General features: G+C 52.8%; 1 protein-coding gene across 27 annotated transcripts in view; it reads right to left on the bottom strand.

The window, feature by feature from the left end:
• Positions 1–21,578, bottom strand: part of LOC100358827 (Wilms tumor protein 1-interacting protein) — an 80,138-nt gene that overhangs the window by 13,739 nt on the left and 44,821 nt on the right. For 26 of the 27 annotated variants that reach the window (XM_070062382.1, XM_070062379.1, XM_070062386.1 and 23 more), the window contains 5 exons: positions 5,742–5,843; positions 1,653–1,720; positions 1,487–1,549; positions 1,252–1,382; positions 565–616 (listed from right to left, as the gene is read on the bottom strand). In XM_070062382.1, the coding sequence (XP_069918483.1) occupies positions 565–616; positions 1,252–1,382; positions 1,487–1,549; positions 1,653–1,720; positions 5,742–5,843 (416 nt within the window). The other variant, XM_070062403.1, reaches the window with a different exon arrangement.

The raw sequence follows: 21,578 nt of genomic DNA, 5'->3' as shown, positions 1-21,578 counted from the left end.
ACACGGGTTCACACACAACAGGCATGCAGGACTCGGGGTGAGCGGCGTGTGCGAGCACACGGCTGCACAACGGGGTCCCAGCACGGCAGCTGGGCATTCACGCTCAGGTGAGCCCTGACATGGGCCTGGACCGGGCATTGGTAGGCGCACACCATGCGTGCACCTGCCCCTGGGGCACCTTCCCTGGTCACAGCCGACAGCACCATGTGAGAGCTGGTGGGCGTCTGCGTGTTACGTCCACGCCTGCTTCCCTGGACACAACCAGCATGTGTGGGGAGACCCAGAGCCCCAGGCGGCCCCGTGCTCATCTGCAGCCCCCCACCCTCGGCCTGCACAGCTGAGCAGACCCAGCGATCAGCCCAGTGGTGGAGCATGGGGCTGAGGGCGGTAGGCGGAGTGCTGGGTGACAGAGGCCACCATGTCCTGCTGACTCATGCCAGGGGCACCTGCCCCCACGGGCATGGGCCCAACGGACGCCCCATGCCTCTGAAGGTTAAAGAGCCACAGCGGCCGCTCTTCCCTCCCATCGTGGCCCAAAACCTGGGGCCGGCGACTGCTTCCTACCTGTGCAGGGAGGATAGGACGGGCACAGGAGGCACATTTTGGTGCGAAAACCCTGGAAGAAAAAGGAAACCAGCAGTGACTGGCTGAGCGACCAGAGACAGAGGGCACAGGGACAGGTCCTCCCACAGTGGTCCCGGGACAAGGGCCGAGCATCAGGCCCACTCTCCCGGTGTGGGTGGGCAGGTGCCATTTCCACCAGGCCTTCTTGGTGCTGGCCTTCCCCCTGGCTCCCTGTCGACCTGGGCCCCTCACCTCCTCCAGGATGGCCACCTGTCTCCCTCATGCTTCCCACGTGATCCTTGCCCCCGATGCCTGCCAGACCTGCCTCCACCCTGACTACCAGGCTGTGTGCCTGACTCTAACCCTTTACCAGACAGCATCCCAGGATCAGAGCCCGGAGCCACGGCCAGGGAGGTGGGTCAGCTGCCTAGCTGGGCAGCAGACAGGCAAGAGAAAGGGTCTGCAGAGGCATCGCCCCCACCCCCTCCTCCAGGCAGAAGAGGCCCGGCCCGGCCCTGGGAGCGGGCAGGGCAGGGCAGGGCAGGCAGGAGGCCCCCACCTCAAGGAGGCTGGCGCTGAAGCACCTGAGACAGGGGCTCTGGGCCCCGCCCCGAGCACAGTGCCCGGGGGGGGGGCAGGAGGGAAGAGGCCAGGACGGACAGCAGGGCCGTGGTGCCCGCGACTCACGTGTGGTAGTCCCTGACGCAGTAGATGTTGCTCTCCGCGTCCACCGTGAAGGGCACCCCGTCCAGGCACTCGTTGCACACGGAGCACCGGAAGCAGCCCGGGTGGTAGGACTTGCCCAGGGCCTGCAGGATCTGGGGGTGGAGGCGCTGCCAGGTCAGCCTGGGAGGCAGGCTCCGCTCAGCTCCCCAGCTCTGCCCGCGGCCCAGGGGCTCTGGGAGGCCGGGGAGGGTCTCACCATCTCCATGATGAGGTGTCCACACACGCTGCACTTGTCAGCCGTTTGCTGGAACCCGGAGTACTGGGAGGGACACAGGAGCCGGGGTGGCGTGTGACCAGGGGGCTCTCGCTGCCCGGCCAGCACCTGCCCCCGGCCTGCTCCCGCGGGCAGGGCGCGGACTCACCAGGAAGTCCTCCTGGCAGTACACCTTCTCGCCCACGCTGTAGAAGGCCTTCCCGCGGAGCCGGCGCCCTGCAGGGACAGGGTCAGAGGGGGCCTGGAGCTGCAGCCAGGGGAGAAGCCCGGCTCCCTTCTCTCCGCACGCTCCCCGCTCCCCGGCAGAGAAGCTGCGTGATGCAATGTGTTTATAATAATAAACATTTCAAAGAAACAATGCAACGACCCATGAGAGAACACAAGGGAGAACCATGGCAGGAAGCGCATCTAGGAGGAGCTGCCTTCCAGATGGACACGGAGGGGCCAGCATCGTGGCTCAGCGCCAGTTCCAGTCCCGGCTGCTCCACCTCCAATTCAGCTCCCTGCTAATGCGCCTGGGAAAGCAGCAGAATATGGCCCATGTGCTTGGGCCCCTGCACCCAGGTAGGAGACCCGGAAAAACCTCCTGATTTCAGCCAGCCTGGCCCAGCCCCAGCGAACGGAAGATCTCTTTCTCTCTCTCTGCAACTCTGTCTTTAAAATCAAATAAAAATAATCTTAAAAAAAGAAACTGGGGCTAGCACTGTGGTGTAGTGGGTAAAGCCACTGCCTGCAGTGCCAGCATCCCCTATGGACGCCGGTTCGAGTCCTGGCTGCTCCACTTCCCATCTAGCTCCCTGCTAATATGCTTGGGAAAGCAGAGGAAGATGGCTCAAGTGCTTGGGCCCCTGCACCCACATGGGAGACCTGGAAGAAGCTCCTGGCTCCTGGTTTTGGCCTTGCCCAGTCCTGGCCATTGCGGCCATTCAGGGAGTGGACCAATGGATGGAAGACCTCTCTGTCTCTGCCTCTCCCTCTCTGTAACTCTTCCAAATAATTAAATAAATCTTTAAACAAAAAAAGGAAGAAATTATATTTCTCACCTTTAGAAACACTTTTTAAAATCAGACTAGGGAAAAATATTCACAAAACATACATTTGACAGACAATTTGTACTCAGAATATACAAGAGAACTTCAAAAAGTTTGTGGAAAATGACAATTATGAAAAATTATGCATGGACATAGGGGTGTGTGTAAGTTCCTCCGCCTCAGTAACTGAAAGACAAATAAGCCCAATTAAAAAAAAAATGGGCAAAAGCCTCCATCTGACTTCACAGAGGAAGATGTGTGAGGCCTGGTCAGGAAGTAAACAGAAACACTTAGCCTCGCAAGTCACCAGGGAAATGCAAATTAGAACCACAATCCCCCTTCTACCCATTAGAATGGCTAAAATTAAAAAGACTGAAATACTGATCGTTGGGAAATATGTGGGACAACTCAACTCCCGCTCGCTCCCATTGGGAAAGTAAAAAAACATACATTCGCCCTCTGACCCAGAAATTCCACTCCTCGGGCTTTACCCAAGAGAAATGAAAACACGCGTCCAAAGAGGAGCTCCACAAGAAAGCTCACAGCCCCATCTGGGATCTGAGTATCCACGCCCGACGACGGCCCGTTCTCCGGATGCATCTCTAGTCAGCAGTATCGAGGGGGAGCTGCCGACACCTGCAGCAGCGCGGGGCAGAGCCGACCAGCCCCAAGGAGCAGACTAGGGAACACGTCCAGATCAAGTTCCCGAACCGGCAACTCGACCCTGCAGGGTGAGAAGTCACTTCGCAAGCTGGGCAGCCATGGCGGGGGTCCACTTACGGGGGCAAGGTGGGTGTCACCTGAGTGTTTAAAGACAAAGAGCAACTGGAGGCGCCAGCACCATGGAGTGGGCTAAGCCACCATTTGCGATGCCAGGATCCCATACTGCACTGCTGGTTCAAGTGCTGGCTCCCTGCTAATGCGCCTGGGAAAGCAGCAAAAGATGGTCCAAGCGCCTGGGTGCCTGCCACCCACATGGGAGACCTGGATGGAGCCTGGGCCAGCCCTGGCTGTCACAGCCATTTAGGGAGTGAACCAGTGGATGGAAGTTCTCTCTCTCTCTCTGTCACTTAGATTAGATAGATACATACATAGATAGAGTTTAAGTAAGTCTTTTAAAAAGAAGGAAAGAAAACAGATCAGGAACAGGAACATCTTGTGCCGAGAATACAGAAGCACTCAAAGACTGAAGGGGGCAAGCCGGAGGGGCACAGGAGTCAACTTGAGGGGACCTGACCTGGACAAAACTGGGACACGGTGTGCAGCACACAGAACACCAATGACCACACATGCGGCAGGGACACAAGGCCCCGAGAGTGTGAGAGTGCCCGCAGAACACCGATGACCACACACGCGGCAGGGACACAAGGCCCCGAGCGTGTAGGAGCGCCCGCAGAACACAGATATCGGATCCCATTCAGCGTCTGAATTGCCTCAATTTAATTTTTTTATTTTGATTTTCTAACTGATACTTTATTTGAACTTACTGATGGGCTACAGTATTTTTAGCGGGGGAGCTACAATATTATAACCCAGTACATGTATACAATATGTAATTATCACAATTTAACTGTTATTAAGAGAAACTTAAAACTTTCTTTAAAATTTTTAAAGTATTCCTTGTCTCTCCCACCCTCTTTTTTTTTTTTTTTAAAGATTTATTTATCTATTTGAAAGGTAGAGTTACAGAGAGGCAGAAGCAGAGAGAGAGAGATAAGTCTTCCATCTGCTGGTTCACTCCCCAGATGGCCGCAATGGCTGGAGCTGGACTGATCCAAAGCCAGGAGCTTCTTCCGGGTCTCCCACATGGGTGCAGGGGCCCAAGACTTGGGCCATCTTCTAGTGCTTTCCAGGCCACAGCAGAGAGCTGGATCGGAAGAGGAGCAGCCGGGTCTCAACTGCACTGCAGCTTTACCCACTAAGCCACAGCACCGGCCCCTCCCTCTCTTTGACTGTGGAAGGGGCTGGGGGAGAAAGGGGCTGGCACGGTGGTACAGGGGGTTAAGTCTCTGCTTGTGACACTGGCATCCCATATGAGTACCACTTTGAGTCCTGGCTGCTCCATTTCCCATCCAGCTCCCTGCTAATGCGCCTGGGAAAGCAGTGGAAGATGGCCCAAGTGTTTGGGCCCCTGCACCCACATGGGAGACCTGGATGGAGTTCCAGGCTCCTGGCTTCAGCCTGGCCCAGCCCTGGCTGTTGCACTCATCTGGGGAATGAACCAGCAAATGGAGGACCTCTCTCTCTCTCTCTCTCCCTCTCTAACTTTGGCTTTTCAAATAAAAAAAAGAAGAAAAGCAAAAGACAAAGACAAAGCACTCCCCTAGGAGATGTATTCTCACCATAAACCTGAAACAAATTAGACTTTCACATTCAAAACTACAGGTGCAGGCGCGGCAGCACAGAGGGTCAGCATCGTCTGTCCCCCACGCAGGGGCCTGGAAGAACACCTGACACAGCCGGACAGCTGAGGGCAAGCAGCCGGAAGATACGACAGAGCAAGGTGTGCAAGGAGGGAAACTCAAAGGAAAGCCGCAGACTGCGGAAAACGCGGAATGACGCAGATTCCTGGCCCGGCGCGGAACACTGTTTACAAAGTTGCCGTCACGGCCCACATGAGACACGGGATTCCATAGGGCCAGAGGGAAGCAGACGTCTGAAACCCACACAGCAGGAAGTGCGGATCTGCTGATTAGAGAGCCGGGTATCGGAGAGAAACCTGCAGCGGTGCCTTCCACGGCACAGAACGTCACAGTGCTTCACTCAGATAGCTAAACACGCCCCTGGGGCGCCGGGCCTGCAGCAACAGTGGGGAAATCCACGGGGGATTTGGGATCGTGGCTGCTTCTTTACTTTTTATTATTTTGTCCAGGTTAAATGACCACATTTTCAGCTTACATTGTGTCTAACATTGGGAGGAAAAGACTAATTGCAGGAAAAAGGAGTCCCAGCCCTCTGCGTGTCCAGGCACAAGGTCCTCACCGGCTCCCACCCCTCCCAAGCAGCCGAGTGACATCAGCACCCTGCAGAGACAGGACGCAGGTGCCCAAGCTCATGACCAGCAAGGCAGCCGGTCCCCGGGGCAGCCAGCTAAGGGCTCCGCAGTGGCCCGGCAGCTCCCTCTCCAGGCCCCAGGGGTCTCCTGGTGCCTGTGCATGGGAATGCAGTACAAGGCATGCAAAGGGCCTGGGGTAGAGGCCACCTACCACAGGAGTCACAGGTGAAGCAGTCGGTGTGGTACAGGCTCCCCATGGCCTGGCACGCCTGCCTCGCTCCGTAGATGCCAAGCCCACACTTGATGCAAATGCCTAGGAGAGGAGGAGGGAGCAGTGGTTAGTGCCCTAGATGCTGAGGCAGACGTGCAGCCCGTGCCCAGGGCTGAGGCTGTCCCCCGCCTGACTCAGGCCACCTGATCCCCCAGGCTGACGTCACTCGGTGGGTAATGACCAGCATGGGCCCTCAGGGGTCCCTGCTGCTTCGGGTTTGCCATTGGCTGGCGTCTGAGGGTGTGGAGAGCTTCATGGAGCACTGAGAACAGAGTCAGAGCTAACGGAAGCCCTACGTCTTAGCTATTCCGACATACAACGTGCTACAAAAGGTTTGTGGAAAAAAGAAACGGAAAGGTAAGCTTGTCATGGTGCAAAACAATTTCGGAATCCACGCGCAGGAAAGCTCATGGGACGCGTGCAAGATGGAAACACCACACGTGCACTTCAAAATTTTTGTGCCAAAATAAATTGATCTCGTTTTAAATCCGAAAAGCAGACGGACAGAGATCTCCCCTCGGCTGGCTCACTCCCCAGGTGCCCACGGCAGCCAGGGCAGGACCACGCGGAAGCAGGAGCTGGGCACTCAATCTGGGTTTTGCGCCAGATAGCAGGGGGCTGGGGACTTGAGCCACCACCATGGCCTCGCAGCGTCAGCAGGAAGCTGGACCCAGCAGCAGAGCCGGGACTCACCGCGACGTCCACGCGGGATGTGGACGTCTCAGCCGGCACCTCAGCCACGGCACCACGCTCACCCCAGACCTACCGCTACTTCCATTTTCCCACACTTTCTGAAGCGCTCTCGTATTCAGACCGAGAAAGGTAATCTAAGCCCCTTTATCTGTGATCTGCTCTCAACCTGAAGGAAAATCCTTTTTGCTCTCTGTGGACCAAGTCCTATATTCTTCAAAAGAAAAAACAAATGCATCTTTCCTGGCCCAGACACACAGAATGACAAACAGCCTGCGGCAGTCACCACCAGGTGCCTCCACTCTTGGCTGTCAGTGCCCACAATGATGCCTGGCGCCTGGCCAGTCCACAGCGCACGCGCGTCCCTGCCCTCAGGGGCCCACACGCCGGACACTCCGCCAATGGCAGCTGCACACCACGTCAGGTGTGAACAAGTGCTTCGGAGGTAGGTGAGGCTGATTAAAAACACTCAAGAGGGAGGCCGGCACTGCGGCTCACTAGGCTAATCCTCCATCTTGCGGCGCCGGCACACCGGGTTCTAGTCCCGGTCGGGGCGCCGGATTCTGTCCCGGTTGCCCTTCTTCCAGGCCAGCTCTCTGCTGTGGCCCAGGAGTGCAGTGGAGGATGGCCCAAGTCCTAGTCCCTGCACCTGCACAGGAGACCACCTGCACCTGGCTCCTGGCTTCGGATCAGCACGATGCGCCGGCCGCAGTGCGCTGGCCACAGTGCACCGGCCACGGCGGCCATTGGAGGGTGAACCAACGGCAAAGAAAGACCTTTCTCTCTGTCTCTCTCTCTCACTGTCCACTCTGCTTGTCAAAACACACACACACACACACACACATACATACACACACACACGAGGGGCCGAGGGGCCGGTGCTGTGGCCTAGCGGGTAAGGCCACTGCCTGCAGTGCCGGCATCCCATATGGACACTGGTTTGAGTTCCAGCTGCTCTGCTTCCAATCCAGCTCCCTGCTATGGCCTGGGAAGGCAGTGGAAGATGGCCCAAGTGCTTGGGCCCCTGCACCTGTGTGGGAGACCCAGAAGAAGCTCCTGGCTCCTGGTTGCCGATCAGCACAGCTCCGGCCATTGCGGCCAGCTGGGAAGTGAACCAGTGGATGGAAGACAATCTGTCTCTCTCTCTCTCTGCCTTTCCTTCTCTGTGTAACTCTTTACTTTCAAGTAAATCTTTATTTAAAAAAAAAAAAAACATGCACAGAGTGTGCAGTGGCTTTAACTTTTTATTTTTTCACTTGAGAGAGTGAGCGCTCCTACCCACCAGTTCACTCCCCCAGTGAGGAGTGGCGAGGACTGGGGCCAGGAGCCGGAAACCCAATCCAGGTCTCCCACGGGAGTGGCTGGAGGGTGGCAGAAACCAAACTACATGAGCCTCCCAGGGTCTGCGTTAGCAAATTGCTCGAGTCAGGAGCCAGGGCCAGTTCTTGAATCCAGGCGCTGTGATGTCTAAAGTGGGCAACTGAACCAGGAGGCCAAACGCCCACCCCTGGGGTAGGGTATGTGATCTTTAAATGGGGTGCCAGGAAGGCCCCACAAACAGGCTGACATTTCAGCAAAGGCCTTAAGGAGACACCCGAGGAATGCTGCTTTGCAGACATCTGGGGTTACTAAAACCGGGGACCCTGCAGCGGGAGAGCAGGTGCTCAGCAGACGGGGGAGGGTTGGGGAGGGACGGAGTGACTAGCAACACCAGGGAAGGCCTGGCTCCATTCCAGGGCGTTCCCTGGCCAGCACTCCCAGGGACGCAGCCAGCAGGCAGCCAGCCCGGACATCACAGGTCCCCTTCATGGAGCAGCCTGGGTCTCCCAGGCCCCGTGGCCTTCACCCGCCCTCTGGACCCTAAATCTTCAGCTGCTCTAGGAGCTGCCGCCCACTCCGCCCCCTCCCTTTCTCCCAGACCTCCTTCCTCATAAAACCTGTCTCTCCAGCCCTCCGGCATTAGCAACCCCATGCAGCCCTCTCTTCAGGGAAGCAAGCAGCCTGCTGCACACCTGGTCGTCTCCTACCTGTCCACGTCTGTGCACCTGCCACGCTGATCTTGCTGGACGGGGCATCCCTGCCTCTCTGGCTCCCAGGGGACCACCTGCACCTGCACCTGCCTTTCTGAGTCTTCTCCCCTCACTGCCTGGGCCTCCCACAGGGGAGGCAGGGCCAGCTCAGATGCCCTCACAACCAGGCAGGAAAGTCACAGAGGCCTGGTGAGCACTCCGGTGAGTGCAGAGGTGGTGGCCACGTCTCAGCTCCGCAGACAGTTCCTGGGCAGGAAGGCGGGCCCACGAGCACCGCCAGAGACCCTAATGTCTCAGGAAAAGCTGGAAACCCAGCTGCGTCTGTGAACTCCTTGAAGACTGAAATTCAGCACTAACTTAGATGTGGAGGCCAAACCAACCCTGCCTGGCGCTCCCCACCCCTCACTCGCCTGGGCTCTGCCAGTCTCATCCTGAGAAATCACTCCACCTCCAAGATAGCCCAGGGAACAGCCCCAGGTCCCCCCAAAGCTGCTCTTACGTGAGGTCTCCCGGCCACACATCCGGGTACTGTGTTCTGTGCATGGGGCCCGGGGAACATGAAGCCTGCCCTCTGCTGCCTCATCCTGACTTCACCCCTCCCTCCTCACACCAGCCTCATGCAAACAGATGCCCCCAGCACCTGCTCACTGGGCCCTGGCCCAGCCCTCGATAACCCAGCCCCCAGACTGCGGCCAGAGTGGCGGCGCTGAAGTGAAAGTGGGGTTCCAGTCCCGGCTGCTCCACTTCCAATCCAGCTCTCTGCTACGGCCTGGGAAAGCAGCAGAAGATGGCCCAAGTCCTTGGGCCCCTGCACCACGGATTGGCCCAGTTCTGGCCGTTGCAGCCATCTGGGGAGTGAACCAGTGGACAGAAGACCTCTCTCTCAAATAAATAAATATTAAAAAAAAAAAAGTGAAAAGTGGAGTTGCAGCTGCTACTTGAGACCCCCATATCTCACACTGGGGGCCTGGGATGAGTCCCACCTCCACTTGTGATCCAGCTTCCTGCTGATGCACACACTGAGGCTCAAGTACTGGAGTCCCTGTCACCCCCATGGATACCCGGATGGAGTTCCAGGCGCCCGGCTTTGGCCTGGCCCAGTCCTGGCTGTTGCAAGCACTGGGGAAGTAAATCAGTGGATAGAAGATACCTCTCCCTGTCACTCTGCACTCCGTCCTCACACCCTCACTCTTGTCCACCAGTACCGCAAACCCAACCTTGGCAAGGAGAAATTCCATGGACCCAAGGCCCGGCCTTGTGTAAGCTGCAAAGTGCATTCCTGGCTGGCTCGGCCCAGGAGCAAGCCTGGCAGCCCCGCCACGGCATTCCAGGACCGGCTGCTTCTCTAAATGGAAGCGCTGGCTCCCACACCCCAGCTGCAAGTTAGCCCGCGAGATTCCAAGCCGTGCTGTGGGGAAAAAAAAAAAATAGGGCCAATGCAGAGAAAGAAAGGTGGAAAGCTGTGAAGAGCAGAAATGCTAGGCATGCTAGCAACTGGCCTTTTCCAAGAGAACAGAGAGGGGAAGGAGGGGTCGGGTTTCTTCAGCAGCCTGGTTCTAAGATCTCCTGGGCCTCTCCGATCATCTCCACCTGTCCTTAGCAAGGATTTTGCCACTCAGAGAGAAAATCTGCATTCTACGTACAGATTCCCCCAAGCTTGAAATCCCAAACATTTTCCCAGCACTAACAACACTGACATTTACAAGGTACATTCTCACCCGGGCCCTCTCCTAAACATTTTAACCAATATTAACACTTAGAGGCTATTATTGTCCCTTTGTGCATATGTGGAAACTGAGGCATAGAGAGGCTTAGCAGGTGAGCAGGAGACCTGGGATTTGAATCCTGGTCATCGGGCCCCAAAACTCACTTCCTTTTAACCACACGCCAGGCCTGCCCTTGGCTGCTGGAAGGTGAATGAGACAGAGGTACTCTCCATCCTCCCCAAGCTGATGGCTCGTAAGGGAATCTGACCACACACCAGGAAGCAGTCAAGCTAACGACAAAAATGCTATGTTCTAGGACAGACACACATCAGGACATGACATGAACCGCTCATTCAATTACTCGGCAAAACAGTTCATGAGAGACGATGTGTTCCTAACACTGTTCCAGGCCCCAGAGGACACAGCAGTGAACAAAGCAGAGGTCCTGGACTTCATGAAGCTCACAAGCCTGGGAAATTTCCAGAGGGGCTTCAGGCAGGCCGCCAGCAAGGTAGACCTTGTCAGCAAGGGGACCTTTAAACCGAAGACCCAGAGCCCACCATTGGAAGGGAGAGGGGGACGCATCCCAGGCAACAGGACTCATAGGACACAGAAAGAGACCCTGGGTGGAAAATGAGTTCAAGACGCAGGTGTTTGGTGCCGTGGTTAAGACACCACTTGGGACACCAGCAGCCCCTATCAGAGGGCTCGGGTTCAAGTCCTGGCTCCACTCTTGACTCCAGCTTCCTGCTAATGCTCACTCTGGGAGGCAGCAGATGATGGCTCAAGCTTCTGGGTCCCTGCCACCCACGGTGGAGACCGGATCGAGTTCCTGGCTCCCAGCATCAGTGCAGCCCAGCCCTGATGCTGTCGATATTTGGAGAGTAAACCAGCAGATGGAATATTCTCTCTCTCTCTCTCTCTCTCTCTCTCTTTCTCTTTCTCTTTCTCTTTCTCTTTCTCTTTCTCTTTCTCTTTCTCTTTCTCTTTCTCTCCCTCCCTCCTCCTCCCCCTTTCAAATAATTAAAAATAGCCCCAAATTTTTAAAGAAAATGAGGTGCTTTCCCCACCTCCAAGAACCCTTCCATGGCTGTGTTGGCCCTGCCATGCTCCTCCTCTTCCCAACCCAAAACATGCCGCTCAAACCTTGCTTTTATATGGACCCTGCCTGCCAGCTATCTGCAAGATCTAGGGCAGAAACCACTTAGCCTCTTGGAGCCCAAGGCTTGTGCTTGCTGATTAACTGAAGTATTATCTTGTTTGGCTCTCAGAATCAAGGCACTCCTGATTGTTCTTGTTCTGACCAAGCTTCGCGAATCTTCGCCACTGCTGGGAGAGAAAAGACCTAGCAGTACCATGCCCAGGTGCACAGAGCAGACCTGGCTAGATATATCGGGAAAAGAACTAGGACAGAGGCAGTGGAAGTGCTCCCTCCAGCAACACACACACACACACACACACACACACGCACGCTCCCCTCCCGCTCTTGCTCACAAATCTTGAGGTCATGCATTTTTGTCCTGAAGCAGGACAACAAAATCAGGGCTCTTCACAGCTCTCTGAGTCAGGGGGAAGGTTTAGAAATATTCTATGTAAAACTTCGTGTCCAAAACACATTATCATCAAGGGATGACAGCTATTACCATCACTGTGCAGAAAGTCGTGAAGAGTGGGAGACTGGAGCCAGACAACTCGGACCTCGAGTAAGAGCTAGAGGCTAGCAGTGTGACCTCTCCGCCTCAACTGCTCTGCCTCAGCTTACTCATCTGTAAAATGGGAATTGTTCCAACTGTACCTGCACTGCACAGGACGCTGAAAGCATCAAATAAGTTACTCCAGGAGAAGGACTTAGCACAGAATAAGTACCACCTTAATCACTTACTCCTATCATTACCACAGCTGGTATTTCCATTCTGTTATCACCATCATGGATTCTCAGGATTTCTGATGACCCTATGGTACAGCTTAGACATGGTTTGGTGTCCCCCAAAGACCCGTGATTAAAGGCTTCAACCTCAGGGTAGTGCTGAGAGCTGGGGCTTTGTGAGAGCTTCATGGGCTGCTAACCCCTGGGTGATAGTTCTTCTGCACCTCTTTGGTAGTTTGTGCATGAGGGCTGTTGAAAAAGGAATAAGCTTGGTCCCAAGCCACCCTTTCTTTTCTTTGCTCCTGTTTGAGATGTGACTGCTCTCTCTCTCTCCAGCACAGGCTCACCGCCGTTTGCCAGAAGAGCAGGAGCAAATGTACTGTGGTTACCTAAGATGTTAATATTGGGGGAAACCAGGAGAGAGGTATTCAGGGGGAACTGTCTGGACACACTTCACAACTTTTCTGAAGGTCCAGGATAATTCCAAAATAAAAAGGTTACTTTTGGTAAATGCAGGGGCAAATCCTTCCTCCCTGCCTCTTTGGGTCTTCTCCCTGATCTGCAGAGAAATCCAAGTTTCAGAGATCTAACATCATGCACACCAGATAAAAGAGCCCCGCCCCACCCCATACACATCCCAGTTTTCTCAGCCAGCATTTGCTCTGCTTGGTGAAGGTGTTTGTCAACTGACTATGAGTTAAACATCAAGTCTGTCCCCAGGGCGAAGAAGCCTAGCAGACACAGAGCTACATCTGCCAAGCATTGTTCCTTATTTTCAGTGAATGTTCTTTGAGTGCCTTCTGTGTACCAGGTACTGCTCCAGGAGCTGGGAGACCTCAGCACGCGAGACATACATATCCAGGTACCTTAGCTTTTTGCACCAGCCCTGGTACAAACTTAGGGGATGGATTTGCCAGGCCAGAGTTACTTGCATGGCTTCAGCCAGTGCATGGTGTCTTTGTGGCTTCTTACATCTTCCTTCAAAGAAGATGCTGCTTCCAGCCAGTTCCTGCAAGAGACTCCAGGGAGGGGACCCTCGCCAGCTCAGACAACAGCCTGCAACTCCAGGAGCCTGGTAGGGCTGGCTGCTGAGCCGGTCTGGCAGAAGCAGCCTGACTTCCCATTTAATTCCTGCTTGGCATTCCAACGAGATGGGCAGGAGAAATCTGCCGTGTCTGTCCTTAAAAAAAAAAAAAAGGCATTTCTCCCACGACTTCCTCCCCTTCTAATTCCCCCAGCTCTCCATCTACTTTCACTCCTCTTCCGCTCTCAGAGCTGCTTCCTGCAGATAAAGACACCCCACAACTTCCAGTCTGCACAGGGAGACCACAGCCAGCAGGCTCTAAATGCCACCTCACTCCCAATCCAGCAGCAGGCACCCCTGGGGAGTTAACAAATTTCTTTAAGCAAGAGAACCCATGCCTCCTACTTTCCCTTAGGAGAAAGCCCATGGGGGAAGGGGGGCAGGTGCAGCTGGTCTTGAAGAACTGGCTGCAGACAGAGGCTCTTGCTGTGCCCTATGGACCATGAGTGAGTTGCAAAGACTATAACCCAAAGTGGGTATAATCAATCAAGTGGGGCACACAAAGCGTGCACAGCACACAGGAGCAAACCGCTGCTGCCAAGAATCGTTACCCACATTTAACATGCACGTGTGCTGAACCCAGAAGTTCCACTCACAAGACCTTGCATTAGAGATGTGCTCACACATGTGTGTCCACAGTTAGGACCCAGCAGGTCCACTGCAGCACAGTCTGGGACAGCTAAAGACTTGAAATGACCTAGTGCTGATCTGCAGGAGACTGTATGGCCATGCTGCTGGGCTGGGGAACCCATTTTTTTTCCCTGGCAAAGACGATTTGCATATTTATAGCATAATTCACAGGCCATGCAAGATTATCAACTTAAAAAGTAGCCTGCTACACTCGGATCTGGCTGAAAAGCCCATGAGAGTATTTCAGGCATGGAAAGCCAAGACACTCTGGCAAAAAGATCTCTGTGAGTGAGATCCCAGTGGAAAGAACAGGTCTTCAAAGAGGGAGGTGCCTTTCTCTGAAGGGAGGAGAGAACCTCCACTTTGACTATGACCGTGTCTAAACAAGATAAGAGTCGGAGAACTCAAGGGGCTTCCATAGCCTTGGAAACTCATGACTGGTGCATAGGGAGATTACTGATGCCATAAACAGGAGTGTCAATTTGTAAAGTCAACAACAGGAGTCACTGTGCACTTACTCCTCATGTAGGATCTCTGTCCTTAATGTGCTGTACACTGAGGCTTAATGCTATAACGAGTACTCAAACAGTATATTTCACTTTGTGTTTCTATGGGGGTGCAAACGATTGAAATCTTTACTTAATGTACACTAAACTGATCTTCTGTAAAAAAAAAAAAAAAAGAAAGAAATTATCAATTCCCAACTTGACTCTCACTGGGATTAAACATGACAATAGGTCTGATCTGATTTCATCATCATTTAAAAAAAAATCATCTATTATTTTTCACTTTATGTTTCTGTGTGGGAGCAAACTGTTGAAATCCTTACTTAAGGTATACTAAGCTGATCTTCTGTATATTAAGATAATCGAAAATGAATCTTGATGTGAATGGAAGGGGAGAGGGAGTGGGAAAGGGGAGGGTTGTGGGTGGGAGGGACGGTATGGGGGGGGAAGCCATTGTAACCCATGAGTCGTACTTTGGAAATTTATATTCATTAAATAAAAGATAAAAAAAAAAAAGTAGCCTGCTAGAGCTGGCGCTGTGATGCAGCGGCTTAAACCGCCACCTGTGATTCCAGCATCCCATATCAGACCATCGTTTCAAGTCCCGGCTGCTCTACTTCCAATCCAGTTCCCTGTTAATGCATCTGGGAAAGCAGCAGAAAATGGTCCAAGTGCTTGGACCCCTGCTGCCCACATGGAAGACCCGGATGAAGCTCTTCACTCCTGGCTTCAGCCTGGCCCAGCCCTGACTGTTGTGGCCATTTGGGGAGTGAACCAGCAGATGGAAGATCTCTCTCACTCCCTCTCTCTCTCTCTCTGTAACTCTGCCTCTCAAATAAATAAATCTTTTTTAAAAATGAGCCTAAGATTCATCGACTTTCAAGTCCAGCCTGGCGGTTGCCTTGGATGCACCAGATCAAATGACTTGCAGGTCTTATCCGCCCGTGGGCCACACATCTCCTATCCCTGTCCTTAAAGGAACACTGTGCAGCTCTCAGAATGAATGAAGCCATTCAGGATGGGACAATATGGACACATCGCTAAGACAGGTCATCTAGTGAAACGCAAGCAGCAAGGAAAAACTGTGCATAAGGTACTAGGAAGGATGCAAGAAGCAGATGTGGAATCTCTCTCTATGAATACCTAAATAACCAGAGCATGGTTTTCCCCCAGACGCGGGAACTGAAGGCCTGAGGACAGGAGTGGAGGTGGGGAGAGTGACTGCTCGCGGGGTACCTTATCACAACCATAGGATTTCAAACTTCACATTGTATATTCAAAAACAAAGTATTTTAATTGATGGCAGATAACTAAAACTTCTTAGGGAAAATGATCCAAGAGAGCGCATCAGTTTAGATGAACACAAACACGCATGCACACACACACACAATTTTGCACAAGAATCAGGACCCTCCCCACAACTGGCTTTACAAAAACAATACTTGACAGGCAGTAGTAGATGAGGGTGTCTCACCCATAGCATCAGGGGCATTTTTGACAGCTGTCCTGGGAGTCTTCCTTCAACACCATCCCTTGTCTCTACTCACCGGATTCCAGCAGCAACCTTGTTTTCCCAGACTGTCACAAACACAATGTTTCCAGATATTGCCAAATATCCCAGTCACCCAAGGGGGCCACTCACTCAAGTGAAAGATACGGGTCCTGGACAGGAGTACCTGGGCATTCTTGGCTTCCTTCTCTCTCCAAGCCTAGTAATATGCAAAGAGTTCTTACGGATAAATAATCACAAATGAGGGTTTCCCCTGGCTGAGAAGGCGCTGTTCACACTGGCTATGTTGCTATTTGTTGTTTGTAGCAGGGAAATGGCTCTGGCTCTCAGGAGAGGGACTTGTAGGAGATGTTTTCCCCACGGTTCAAGAACAAGGAAGGCGCTGGCCTCAAAAACAGATAAGGAACGGAACGCACGGTTTCCACTAAGCCGTCCTGTGATAATGATTGCCCTTGACCCTCTGTGTCCTCCACAGCGCCAACCAATGTTGCAAACACCAGCCGCCAACCTCCAATGTGCCTGCTGCCCGAAGGCCACGCTGCGCTGGCCTCTCCCTCCCCTCGTTCTGTGTGAGCAGATGGAGAAGCAGGTGCTTCACCTGCTTGGCTGTGCTGAGTGGCCGACTTCCAGGTCTGCAGAAGCTCTGAGAGTGACCCCAACAAAGAGCCAGACAAGCCCTGGGCCCCAACAAGAACGCCTTCCCACCCAACACCATTCATAAACACTCCAGCAATTGCATGGTATTTCTCCTAGGCACATACCATGGCCCAGACACAGTGCTAAGGACTTAGACATCACCCTGGATCCACACAACAACCCAGTGACATTAGGTACGACCATTGTCATCCTGTCCTACAGAGACACAGATGGAAGCAATTCAGTTAAGAACACACAGCTGAGGACTGCACAGCGCCCAGAAAACAGCGGCTCTTAGGAAGTAGTAGCTGCTATTCCTACTGGTATTGTGAGTTGACGGCGAATTCATGAGCTTCTTTAATGTCACCACGCCCTGGCCTATCTCAGAGCCACTGCACTTGCTGTGCCCTCTGCTGGGAATGGTTTCCTGACCATCTTCACCAAGTGTTTGTCCAGAAAGACTTCTCTGAGTCTCAAAGTAAGAGAGGCTGTTTTGATACACAGTCTCACCCACCATATATCTTCTCACTTACGGCACTTATACTGACAATGACATTATCTGTGTCATCGTTTGCTGTTCTGTCTCCCCTCATAGATGATAAGCTCCAAGTGTAGAGTCTGTCTCTTCTGCTGTCATTGATTGAGCAGCTCGTACAGTGCCTGGCACACGGCGGGTACTCAATTAAATACTAGGTGGACGGGAGGATGGATGGATGGAAGGGAGCCAGCAAGGAAGCAAGGTGGGAGGGAAAAAGGCTAGAGAGGGGCATAAATAAATAAGCAAATGATTGAACTTGAGAGGTGTACACAGATCAAGTAGTCTAAATCTCTCCCTAGTTCACTGTTGAAAACAATAAGGTTTAGGACCAGCACTGCGGCACAACGAGTTAAGACGCCACCTGCAACACCAGCACTGCTCCACTTCCAATCCAGCTTCCTGCAAATGCACCTAGGAAAGCAGCTCAAGACGGCCCAAGTGCTTGGGTCCCTGCACCCACGTGGGAAACCTGGAAGCAGCTCCTAGCTCCTGACTCCTGGCTCCTGGCTCCTGGCTCTGGCCTGGCCCAGCCCTAGCCTTTGCAGCCGTTTGGGGAACCAGCAGGTGGAAGATCTCTCTCTCTCTCTCTCTCTCTCTCTCTCTGTCTCTCCCTCTCTATCTCTGTAACTCTGCCTTCCAAATCAATCAATAAATTTTTTTTTTAAGGAAACTGTAAGGTTTCTGGAAGTGAGGGTCGAATAAAACAAGACTCAGTATCAGAATCTGATCAACTGCAGATAATTGGCCACTTAGAAGAGGACCTGAGCTACTTTGTGACAGCTACAGGATACCAAGTGGGTGCATCCGAGAAGCCCCCAACAGGTGACAGCTCATTTCATTAGGGGTCCAGCCACTAGGATGGGTGCATTTAAATTCACCCCAAGTATCTCCTCCCTGGCTTATAAAATTGGGTCTGATTATCCCTTCACAAAGTCTGAAGAAGTAAAAAAGAATTCTTTCACACATCAACAAGCTGTAGTCTTTAGATTCAAAATGCCCTTGCAACCCCACAGGAAGCACTGTTCTGTGTATCATATCACAGCATGAAGTCTGCACTTCCTTGGGGGAAGAGAGAAGCCATCTGGCAGGAGTTGCTCTCAGCTCTTTCCCGCCAGCCTCCTCCTTGCTCTGGGCTCTGCAGAGTACATTACACGTGGCTCCCCCCAGCCCCATGGTCCAGCCCACTCCATGAGAAGTGCTAAATTTTACCCACATGGCCCCGGCAGGCTGTTCGCACAGCCAGCCTCTACACTCGGGCATGTGCTTGTGTTATTACACGGTCAACAACCAGCCCAGGGCCTGACACACAATAGGCACTCAGTAGATGCTTATTGGGTGGATGGACGCATAGACGGACAGACAGAAAGGCAGACAGACGGTTGGACGGATGGAGGGAGGGAGGGGGCAGGGAATGAATGGAGGGCCTTCCAATTGGTCTTCAGACCCATTCTCAAACGCTCCAATTGGATTAGCCTGCCTTGGCAGTTATTTTTTTAAATTAATCCTTTTAACTGTGGATCATAAAAATGAATTTATATGAAAGCAACTTTGGAATAAAACTACTTGCTCTCAGTGTCTCTGCACACGCTGGTCTTTTTCCCCCGCATGCCCTTCTTCCTCTGGTCGCACAGCCAATGCCACCTCTTCCTGACGGCGCCAGCACAGACATGACCTTCACAGGAAGCTCTCACATTCAGTGTTCTAGCCAGGTGCCACACACATGCACCACTCTCCCCTTGGGACCCCTACGTATGGACTTTGTATTTGTTCTACCGGGCACCCTGTTTGTGCATTTGCTTCCTTCTTCGCCTCTCTCGTCCTCTAAATGTAGATCCAGTGAAGACACAGACCAGGTTCTTTGTCACGTACTCTGCCCCCAGCACATGCTGATGCCTGCATTGAACTCTAACTCTAACCAAAAGTATGTGTTTAATAAATATTTGATTAAAAAATTAATATTTAATGATTGGAATAATGAATTAATCAATTAATTTGACAAGAGGAAAATGGGTCCATAAAGTAAGAGGTGAAAAATGAAACAAGTGAACTTTGGTAGTCACATCTCAAAAAGTCTGGAATCATGTGAAATAATGTATACATCAATAACAGTTCATAGGAAATCAAATATATTTACATTTTTTCATAAATTCTAGCTCTAAAATCCTCCCAGGCAGGAGAGTGGGCTGGCCGAAGGAAGAAGGGAAAAAAACTTGCCAAATGCCTTTTTTGGCAAAAATGGGAATGGACTGTTATCTCATTAAAAGATGAAGATTCACAATTTGGAAGAAAAAAAATCAGGATTCAAACATATGTGATTTGCAAGAGACTTGCTGAAATAAATGGCATAAAATGAAAATTAAGAAATGGGAACTGTCACGAGTGGAAATGTCAATATTGGATAAAATTTAAGTCAAAAAACACTGCACAGGACAAAGATGGGCCTTTCATATTCATAAAATGTGCATCAATAATAATGAAATCAATCATGAAGGCCATTCCATACACCTGGCATTACGCTGAGCACTTTGCATTGATTATCTCATTTCTATTAAATACCAAAAACGTAACACTGACATTACTATGATCACTAAGCTTTTAAGAGAATTTAAGACTGTTTAATTGTTTAGTTAAGCAGCAGAGTTCAGATCTGTCTGCCTTCACAATGAAGACAAGAGAATCATGAAACTTATTCCTATAACATAAAAACACATTTAAAAACCTAAAGCAGAGGCCGGCGCCGCGGCTCACTAGACTAATCCTCCACCTGTGGCGCCTGCACCCAGGGTTCGAGTCCCGGTTGGGGCGCAGGATTCTGTCCCGGTTGCCCTCTTCCAGGCCAGCTCTCTGCTGTGGCCCGGGAAGGCAGTGGAGGATGGCCCAAGTGCTTGGGCCCTGCACCCACATGGGAGACCAGGAGGAAGCGCCTGGCTCCTGGCTTCGGATCAGCACAGCACGCCGGCCGTAGCGGCCATTTAGGGGGTGAACCAATGGAAGAAAGACCTTTCTCTCTGTCTCTTTCTCTCACTGTCTGTGGGGAGCAATCCGGACTAGACTAAGTTGCTCGAATTAAGACTTATTCTGTGCATCTGCTCTCCCACAATATGGCGCTGGGAGAGAGGTGGACAGCTTCCGCACGGCTGCCTCCAGTTCAACCGGTTAACTGTGGGACTTGCTCCTGATTGGAGAGCAGCGTGCTCGGCGTGTGGGCAGCCGAGTTGGGATTGGCGGAGAAGGACTATAAAGGAGGAGGGAAACGGCATGCACCGGGAACATCTATGGGGAACATCTAAGGGAACCCGTGCAGCCCCCGAGAAGGGCCGGCCGGCGGTGTGCCGCTCCCCTGCGGAGGTGGGGAATGCGGCCAGGGGGAACTGCCCTTCCACGGAGGTGGAAGGGATGGTGGCCAGCCCGGGAGGGGCCGGCGGCAAACCCGGGGAGGGCCGAGCAGACAGAAAGAGCAGCGCAGGGTTTAGTGTTGCTCCTCCACGAAGAGGGGGAGCGACATAATGGTGCCGTGACTCGGATAGGAAACCTAGCTCGGATAGGAAACCTGACTCGGATAGGAAACTTAGAACGGATAGCAAACTTAGGAGGGAAGAAACGGGAAGAACTGGGAAATTACCGGAGAGAGAGACTAGCAAACAGCCTAGGGAAAAGCCGGACGAAAAGGGTGCCGGAGGAAGCTATTGAAAGCCTAGGCATAGACTCGGATACGGACTACGGGGGGAAGCTGGGAGAAATCTCTAAGGTCGAAAGCGAAAGTGAAAGCTAGAACAAACAGACTCGGACGCAGACTGTGGGGAGAGGCCAGGAGAAATGAGGGAGGAGTATTGTTGGAAGAAAGCTTGGGGAAACATACCGGGTAGAGAAAAATGTTAGGGAAATTGAAGCCGCGGGGGGCAGGCCGAGGCGGAAACGAAAGCCACTTTGGGGTTCTCAAGTTAGCCCGGGAATAGGGGGCGAAAAGTTGAAACCAGAAGCTGAGACGTAAGCCAGATTGGGATCCGTCTGATTAGCCCGGGGAGCAAAGGACGGGAAGCCAAATCGTGGGGCGGAGACGTACGCTGGGTTGAATTCGCCAGGCTAGCCCGGGGAACTTAGATTGAATCCTAGTGGCGGAGACGCAAGCTACGCTGTGTTACTCGCGGAAGCCGCCGCGTGCAGAGAGAGCACGGGGCGTGAATAGATAGGGAACGCTGGCGTAGGCCGTGGTTCAGACGCGAAAGGGTTAAGCGTGGAGACCGCGGAGCGCGCAAAGCCGAGCCGCGCAAAGCCGGGAACCCGCCGGCGGGGCGAGGTGCCGGAAAGCTGCGGGGATAAGAGAAACAGAAGTTTAGAAGTAAAAGAGAAATAGGAATGTTGGCAGACAGAAGTAAAATGGGAGAAATAGAAATGCCCGGAGATAGAGAAATAGAGAAAAATAAGGCCTCCCCTCAACATGCCAATTAGGAGGCTTGGATTCGGTCTGCCTGATTTAAGGCGGTAAGCGCCAGCAAAGCTCGACCAGAGTATGAGCTGCAGGTCACCGAAGATAGGCACAAACCAACACTAATAAGTCTCCCCCACAATACGGCAATGAG

This window comes from Oryctolagus cuniculus, chromosome 18, assembly GCF_964237555.1.
Source record: "Oryctolagus cuniculus chromosome 18, mOryCun1.1, whole genome shotgun sequence".
NCBI classification, from domain to species: Eukaryota; Metazoa; Chordata; class Mammalia; order Lagomorpha; family Leporidae; genus Oryctolagus; species Oryctolagus cuniculus.
This window is presented reverse-complemented; position numbering and strand designations above follow the sequence as displayed.